At 40.8% G+C, this 9,695-nt stretch overlaps 1 protein-coding gene across 3 annotated transcripts in view; it reads right to left on the bottom strand.

The window, feature by feature from the left end:
- Positions 1–4,031: 4,031 nt before the first annotated feature.
- LOC310990526 (neurabin-2-like) overlaps positions 4,032–9,695 on the bottom strand; it is a 50,450-nt gene continuing 44,786 nt past the window's right edge. For all 3 annotated transcript variants that reach the window (XM_083977928.1, XM_083977930.1, XM_083977929.1), the window contains exon 15: positions 4,032–9,187. In XM_083977928.1, coding sequence (XP_083834054.1) covers positions 9,134–9,187 — 54 coding nt within the window. In that variant the 3' untranslated portion in view covers positions 4,032–9,133. The remainder of the gene's footprint in view (positions 9,188–9,695) is intronic.

Genomic DNA, 9,695 nt, shown 5'->3' with positions numbered 1-9,695 from the left:
GTTATTTGCTCATGCCACAAATGAGCAGTGTTCGTCCAGACGGAGGGCTCTGCAGCAAACAAACTCAGACTTATAATTTAAAAAACCACGGTTATAACCTCTTGTTCGAAGAGGATGGTTGTAAGTAATTGTTACAAAAGGGTAAATTAATGATTGACCTTTAGATCGTGGTGAAAGAGGCAGAAGACGTCCGTCTAGAACGTCGATACCTGAAATTTCAAACTGCAGCTGAAGCTGTCGAAGTGAATTCAAGAGTTTCCTGACAAGCAGATCCTGATAGAAGCAGGTCTTTGTCTTTGTCACTTTACCAGATGTGTTCCAGAAATGTTTTGTATTTATTTTCAGCACTTAATCTGAATAAATATGATCTAAGAAAAAAAAAGAGTGCTTCGTTTGTGGCTTCATATTTTTCTGTTTTTCTGACGATTACATAACCACCTGAGTTTATTTTGGTCAAAACAGAACACAAACTCATACATGCCGGCGGCCTCAGCTGAACTGACAGGTAGGCTATTGGTCATAAATGTAAGTATTGGACCTGATAATAATGTGAAATGAAAAAGAAGGTAATTAGTTATTCATCTACAAGGAGACATTTAAAGACATGAAATTTCATCTGTGGAAATGTACATTTTTTTCCATGTAATAAAATAAACCCAACCTGGGAAATAGTCCTGTTGATGTCTGACATGCCTAAAGACACAGGTGATGATGGAATTATTAAAAATATGCAGTAAGGTAAAGGTAAAGGTACTTTATTTGTCACATATACAGCTAGTACAGTGAAATTCTTTCTCTGCATTTAACCCATCCCTGAGGAGCAGTGGGCAGCCACGGTGCAGTGCCCGGGGACCAACTTGGTCAGTGGCGCTGACTGGAGGATCAGGTGGCATGTTTTTAGTGGTGGGGGAAACCGGAGCACCCGGAGGAAACCCACGCAGACACGGGTAGAACATGCAAACTCCACACAGAAAGGGCGGCCGGGGATTCGAACCCAGGACCTTCTTGCTGTGCCGGAAATCAGTGATTCTCAGCCTTTTTGGTCTGTGACTCCAAACTAAAAGGAAACCAAAAGAGAGTCTGTGCAGTAGAACTTGGTGTTTTCCTCTTTCCTACTTCATGAATCATGTCATGACCACTCAGATTTATCCTGTGACCACTGGAGGGAGCCAGATCTGCAGATTAAGAATAACTAGACTGAATGTAACTGATATACATTATAAAGTCCATTTCATTTCATATAGTGGATCTCCATTATAGCACCAGAACATTAGTATAGCTATTCTTCCTGGAGTCCAAACATTCAGTCAAATTGACTATTATATTCTTCCAAGTCCATCAAGGAAAAAGTAGAAGAAAAACAACTACAGTCACAGCACACAGATACAATCATACAGTAGACACAGACGTATAACACAAGACACAATACACCACTTGTACAATAAGAATCAGTAAATATATACATACAAGGGGAAAGCAATATAGCAAAATATACAAAAACCAAAATAGTAATCCCACAGGGCAGGGAAGAGAACAGGCACTGTATCATATAGCATACCAACTCACTCATGTGCACCCGCACAATTCAACTGCAGCTGCAACATTAGAAGAAACTGTTTGAGCAAGAAAGTTAATTGAGTTACAACAAGCAGCTACAATAATGCAATTCTCTGTTGACACATGCATTAGTAGTCACAAGCTATGAAGTGATACATCAGAATGACTGTTAATCTGTTTTGCTCCTGTGCTTTTACTTTATTTGAAGTGCAGGACTTCTATTAGTGAGTATTTTTACTTAACGGTATACATACTTTGAGGACCTGAGTACTCCAGACAGTGGATCCAGGTCCAGGAAACAGACGTCTTTCTGCAGACAGGGTTGGTCATCTTCCTCCTTCACTGCTGTCTGTGTGAAACACTGGGAAAACAAACCAAAACCAAAACCTCTATTGGACTTAATGGTTATTCGGCTGTAAATAGACACTACTTCCTGGGTGAGTTTCTCTATTTGGTCAAAGAAAACTGTGAATAATTGAGAATCAATGGACTGTATCAGTGCATCCATATCAATATGTGAAACATGTATTAAATGTGATTTTTGAAGCATATCAGCCAATTAGCTACACCATTTAAATTTAGTTGAATTTTGCATTTTGTAGTTTTCAACTGATAATAAATAACAGATTGTGTTGTGTGCGACCTGTTGGTCAGTGTGGGATAAATAAGATGTTTTTTAATACTTTGTGACTGATTAATACATGAACCTCAGGGCAAAGAGAAAGAAGAACATGGCTCCAAAAAGTTTCAGACCCAAACATCCAGAGGTGTGAAGCTGAAGGCAAAGAGACAGAACAACCAGCTTCTCCAGCAGCAGACCAGCAGCCTGGACAAACCTGAGGAGAGGCCTACACATCAACCTGAGGACCATCCAGACCAGCAGATCAGAACCGGACCACCAGACCACAGAGTCAGTGTGGAGGAGAGCTGGTAGCTGTCATCTAAACTCACTTTCTATTGAACAACATGACAGATAGCTATTCATTTCTTTCTTGATTTCTTCATAAATTAATAATAAACATAAAAATAATTACAGAAATGGAGATGTAATTTATTTCCTGTGTATTTTATCTTAAAGGGATAGTTCACCCAAAATTCAAATTTCACTCATTATCTACTCACCCTCATGTCGACTAAGAGCTGTGAGAATTTTCAGAGTCCTCCGTTCCTTCTCTGAGTTACGGGGGGGTCCGCAGCAGTATTTGTCCATATAATGGTTGTCAATGGATACCAACTTTCTTCGTCCAAAAAGACACACCAAAAAACATCCAAATACCTCCATACTGCTCGTCTGTAATGTCCCTCTTGTATTGAAGCCCCGACATGAGAAACTGTTCCGATATATTTTAAGATTGTTTGTAGTGGAAGCTCCCAGTGTCTCGGTTCACTGCTCTTCCTGTGTCAGTGCAAATCTTGCGTGATTTGCACTGACCGGTGGAACAATTTCTCATGTCGGGGCTTCAATACAAGAGGGACATTACAGACGAGCAGTATGGAGGTATTTGGATGTTTTTTGGTGTGTCTTCTTGGACGAAGAAAGTTGGTATCCATTGACAACCATTATATGGACAAATACTGCTGCGTGGACCCCCCCGTAACTCAGAGAAGGAACGGAGGACTCTGAAAATTCTCCCAGCTCTTAGTTGACATGAGGGTGAGTAGACAATGAGTGAAATTTGAATTTTGGGTGAACTATCCCTTTAAACACTTAAATAAACACAGCTATTTTATTTTACATTGTACATTTCAAACTGTGTGATTCCCTGTGACATCTCAGCAGTTAAAAAACACAAACTCTACCCTATATATATACAGTATATATAAAAAAGATTTAAAGCAGAAGTAAGTGGTCCGGTCGTTTTCGCTAATGCTGCGTTCCAGGCAGGCTTTTGAAATCGTAAATTACAGCTTCAAGTCACAACTTACGACTTTGTAGCGTTCCAGGCAACCCACTCGTGTTTTTCCGACCTGTTTTACCGGTGAAAGTCACTATAACGGCCACTCGTAACTTCCGACCGGTGAACTCGTACCAGATCGAACTGGTACCACTTCACGGTCGGAAAAATACGAGTTTCCTTGAACGCACCATAACAGTCCTCGTCGCTACGTCACCACATTCACGGCGTCCCTTGGCTGCACACACAGCCCTGCATGCCGTTCTCTCTCCTCATTGGATAAAAACTGTAGGATACGATAAATGTTTTCTCCTGGGCTCAGAGCAGAGCAGAGTGACTGACAGACCCGTGTTTCAGTCCAAACACTCTATGTAAGTGATTGCTGTCGGAAGATATAACTATTTAAGACTTATATTAACACAAATATATCACTTACTTCTGCTTTAAGTCAGTCAGTAAGTGAGGTTGCAGGTATAGATTTGGAAAGGCACACACACTTTTATACTTTAACACTTAAATCAGTCCTCTTGTTTCTTGTTCAACATATATTTATTTAGTAATGCTGACAGACAGGTATTGGTTCAGACAAACATGGTGGCATCAACTGTAGAACAGAACCAGGCAGAGAAGGAAATCTGTGTCAGGCCTGAGACGCTCTGGGAGGTCGCTCAGCTCACACACTGTCAGATTGTCCTGCTCACAGTGTTTGGCACCGCTCAGTCCATCATCACTCATATAACAAACCACATGACACCTAATTCTGATTTCAACAGTGTATGAGAAGAAGTCAAGCCTAGGGTTAATATTATTTATTTTAAAAAAAATGCCATGAAGGTTGGGTGTCGGAGCATAATAAAACAATGCAAAATGGAAAATTCCAAGAAAAACATAATTTAAAAAATATCACATCTTCTCTAAATGAAACTTTTCCCCATTTTTTTTTTTTCAGATCCTTAAACATTACATGAGCACAAATCTATACTGTATCTAACCGGCTAATCCTATTGGCTGTGGCTGTGGAGTGTTTAAAGAGCGGTCACCAGTGGTTACAGGACAGTTTTCTAGCTTTCCACCCTGAGCATCACATAAGGGCCATTGCATCGACAGTGTCTGTGGAAACTGGACTCATATAATTGAGTCCAAACACCTCGATGCAGTTCTGACCTTGGGGGGGGGTTAGGGTTAGGGCTCATCATCAAAATGAATAGCGAAGCTGGTGGTGGAACGCCTGTGTGTGTGTATGCTTGGACAGCAATCATTAACCTTTAACCTTGAAGCAAGGCACTAAAGCCCACGGCCTGCTCCAACAGAGCTGCCACCAGTGAGACAATGGGATCTGTACAACAGCTCCCAGAATGCAAAGCAGGGGAAGAGCTGAGTTTGATAAGTAATCAAAACACGAGTAATGAGAAATGTCATGGAGAAAAGGCATCAATCCGTCTACAATCTGTTACAGTGGTTAAATGCTGTAGTGCTACAATCCGTCAGTCATGGCAGTTTGTCTGTGACCACTGGGAAACACTCTTTAAAACACCGGGAACCCTCATTTATATGTATTCAATCACTGGTTTTGATGCAGGTATGATGAGTGATGGGCAGACAGTCAGCTACAGCTAGCACACACACACACGTCTGAAGGCTTTGTAAAGGCAAAAGCAGCAGGTTGAACTTACAAGACAAAGCCGTCGTAACAAGGCAAAGTGATCACTAACTTGTGTTTAAGATATTAAACCCAAAAGTGACCAGGACTTGATTTTGGTGATGAAACAGCAATTATACAGCTCGCGTCGGTTTTGACATAGAGATAAGACTGTAATAAAAATAATAAAAATACTCAGGTGAGTCGCCTTTTTTTAAAAACGCTCTCTCTATGACAGGACGATGTAAACATACTGCAAGTTCCCAACAAATACTTGGTTTTTAAGAAGAAGAAGAAGAAGAAGAAAACAATGTTTCTGTTTGATTCAATCTTGCATGAAAACATAAAGTTCACACTGTCCAGTTCAAACATAATCACATCAGGGCAGGCCAGAAAATGCAGCACAACAGAAGAATGAGATCCATTGGGTTGAAATCTCTAATGCTCCTGTTGGAAACTAAAGCGTTTCCACTCCACATCTAACACAAACTACTTCCTGTAGGTCAGAGGTATCGATCGGGACGCTTCAGCTGGAACGCTGTGGGGTGAAGTCCACGGCTGAAGGTGGGGACAGATTGGTCGACGCAAGACAAGCTTGGAGAGCAAACACCTCAACATGTGAAGGGACGACACACACAAATGATTGTGGAGATTGGTTTGGAAGTGTGGAAATGCAACATTTGATTTGAACATTAATAACAAGCAAAACTGCTTTATCCACATCTTCATATTTTGTGTTTGCAAGATATTAAAACAAACTATTTTTTTTTTTTTTTTAAGTAGTTTAAATGAAACTAATCTGCAGCCATGCGTGTAGCAGTGCATTGAGCTAAATGCTAATGTTAGCATGCGTTTACACTCACAGTGATGATGCTAACATGCTGATTGTTGGCAAGTTTAAATGTTACCATGGTAATACTCATAGAGGTCGACTAGAACACCCATAAACCAGAGTACTGGGCCTGGTGAAGAGTCGGGGGTCACCTCTGTCCCTGCAGAGTTTCGTGGCAATCCATCCAACAGTTATTGAGGTCAGTCTGGACCAGAATAGTGGATGAACTGACACACTGACACCAGCATGGCTAAAAAATAACATGCACTGCTTCACTTTTTTTGGGGGGGGTGAAATATATTTTTTATGCCCTTCACTGTATCTCACAGCAGGGGGTAACTCTCAAAACCAATAGTAACTGTATTTAGTATTGATTAGAATTGAATTAGCCTAATTTATTCACTTTTCTAATTCAGCATTATCAATGGATGAGACCTTATGAGAGCTTGCCAGCAAGCTGTGTTGTCTTGAGGGAACACAAACATGGACTCACAACAATCACAGGGGTGAATGACAACACTAGAGCAGGAAAATACACAACCAGCCCCATCAGAACATTGTGTGACTCACTTCTGTTGAACACTGTCTAACTGAGCACCAATTCACCATCATCCATATACACATATGAACCGCACATCTGGAACATCATCCACCTCTGGGTGCAGTCAACTCAGAATAGTTATATAAGTTATAGATACAGTAACTGTCTAAATACAGACTGCACTGTTACCACAGAGTCACACTTCAATCCCTACAAGTCCATTTGTCCATTTCTCCACATAGAAAAGGGATAAATTGTGATTAATTACCATTTCCAAAGTGACACTCTGACTCAAATTTTAGGCACAAGCATTTTCAACAACATTTCCTCTGTGCTGTGTATTTCCTCTGAGTGACTGAATTCTTCTGATCAAATAGAAATCTTTGGGGGAAAAGAAACAGTGTTGATGACCACAGCAACATGTTTATATTCAACCTATATTTGGACTACATCAGGCATATATGTATCACTAACTTAAGTTTAGTTTCTAAAGTCATAATACTGGCACTGGGACATTTAACTCTCCTCCTAACGTAAGATGTGCAGAGTGTGTTTACATGCACACTGCTTTCTGATTAACACTGCAGCTCATATCCACATGAAAGCTCTTGCTAGACAAACATTTCTCAGAGGCAAAACTATCCTGCTTGGTTAACAGAGAAAGGCTCCGCTAGCTAATTACAAGACAAACAGTGATGAAAATAAGTTAAAGTCACAATATGATTGGTAGGATCATTTCTTATTCTTCCATTCAATTACTTGCAATATGTAAGGACCAAAAAGGGCCAAGGATGGATCCTTGAGGAACACCAGTGAGGAGGGAGTACTCTAAAACCTCCTGACAGTTATTAAAAGATTTCCATCAGACTACTGGAGTATCACTGATGTCATTTTTTGGGCAATCCAAAATGTTCATCAGTTCATCACACAAAAAGGCAAATCAAGTAGGATTAAAACTGGACAATCAGCAGCATCAGCTGGAAGTAACTGTAAACTCCTCCAGTGTGTTTGTGTACAAAATACATTCCAAATACACTGTTCTCGTATCATATCTGACTCAAAAAGCTCCTATTGATTTGAACATTTTGTCTTTGCCTTCACCAACTTAAATTTAACTCCACCAATGAGATCATGTCTACAGTTCTGCCTCCAAGAAATGTTTGAGCAATGTAGAAACTCACCTCAGGCGACCCTGATGTACATACCAGATGTTTCTGAATACATGAGTTCAAGTGAATACTCTGACTTCCCCCTGCAGCCGGAGCTCAGGGATCTATGCAGCAGCTGCATAGTGGAATACATACTGGTATATTCAAGCATATTCAGTTGTTTTTCTGAGTGCGGATAAGAGCAAACCTCTGAAAACTGAACACGATGTTTCCCTGCACCAATTCAAAGAATATTGTACATGACTCTCCCGAAGAGCAGGATGTTCAAATCAATGTAAACCCACAGTTACTGCAGTAAACACCAACAAATATACACCATTAGAAGCTCTGTAAGCACGTATTCCACTATTCACACCCTGTCTGCCACTGATGGTGATAGAGAAGAGATGAAACAGACTGAACCAGTCCACCCTCCACAGCCAGACGTCATCATTCACCCACTGCACCGCCTTACTCACCCCTATCAGACCGTCTTAATTGCTTAAGCCATTTAAACACTTTTAAATACAAGTTTAGAATATATACAAACAATACGCCACCACTTCAGACCTGAAATGCACATTTCTGCCTGATTCCTTCCATTGCTCTTAGAGAATTAGCCTGGAAAAGCAAAAAACAAAGGCGGGGAAGGGACGAGGGTGTTCTGTTATTTTCCCAGTTGTTGTCACAGATCGGAAATTTGTCGGCCATTTTGTTTTATAGTTTTCACAGGGCGGTGGCTTTTTCCTTTTCAAGGTAAGTTTTTGTCATGGTTTGTCATTACTACAGAGGTTCCACTAGGAGTTGAGTCTTTAAAAATGAGGTGGACACTTAGTTCTTGATTCAAATGATCCAACGCCATGTTACAGAAAACACGTCTGTCTCTTTGTAAGAATCCAGTCCAGTCCCCACAGGAAAAAAAAAGAAAAAAGATGGTTCAACAACCGCACAGTTCAAAAGTAGTACGACAACAACCAAATGACTTTCGTCCTCTTTTGTTTTGTTCTGCATCTCTCCCCTCTGTGACCCTATAAAGCACTTTGTGACGAGCCTGTTTATTAAAAGCGCTTTTTTAAAATAAATCTGAATCGATAGCAGAGTCCTGGTGCAACACCGTTAATGAGGAGAGGAGAAAAGAAAACAGATCATCCATAAATGATGTATACGCTGTTGAATGTGGTTTCCGTGTTGATTGCCAAGCCTTTTGCCAGGAAGACACACAAGGAGGACTCTGGGTATTACAGGAGGGAGGTGCATTCTGGGATTGGTTGCTGACTGACGGAGCTCTAAGCTGCTGGCAGATGGCAGATGAGACGTTGGTTTTCCACTTTGAACGTCACTCTCCTCCGTCCTCTCTCTTGCAGTTGCCGTCCTCGATTTTGTTGCCCCCCCCCCCACACACACACACGTTCCCTGTCTGTGCAGTAAATGGTTGATTAGAATAAAATACAGCCCCGGTCAGAATGAAGGCAGAGCTCCTCCTCGTCCAGTCACAGCTAGGAGGTAGGAAGTAGCAGCAGTCTAGGAGGGTTTGGGGGTCTTCAGGGCATCCACTTTGGTCTCCAAGTCTGTAATCTGTGGAAACAACACACACAGTGGGTTAGAACTAAATACATCTAAACTATATCAAACCTAATAAAGTCATACAGCCATGTTAGGCAATGTGACAATCATGGCCCAAGTCCCCATCATTACTCTCATTTCCTTTCAAAGCCACATATAAGACATACAGATGTGGACAAAATTGTTGGTACCCTTTCGTTAAATAAAGAAAAACCCACAATTGTCACTCAAAACTTGCAACGGACAAAAGTAATAAATAATAAATAATTGTCCAGCGTGGTCTGTTTACTCCACCAGTCTTTTAACTTGATGTTCTTTTTGCACTGTTTGTGTTTTTTATGTATGCAACATGTTCCCTGTCTCCGCGACCAATAAAATTAACAAATTAAAAAACAGAAACAAACGAATGAAACTGGCCTGGACAAAATTGACCTTAAAGGAATAGTTCACTCAAAATTGAAATTTCATCACCCTCATGTGGACTAAGGGTCCTCCGTGGCTTCTCTGAGTTACAGGGGGT

Source organism: Trachurus trachurus (assembly GCF_905171665.1).
Source record: "Trachurus trachurus genome assembly, chromosome: 8".
NCBI lineage: Eukaryota > Metazoa > Chordata > Actinopteri > Carangiformes > Carangidae > Trachurus > Trachurus trachurus.
The sequence above is the reverse complement of the archived record's forward strand: the minus strand, read 5'-3'. Positions and strand labels throughout refer to the sequence as shown.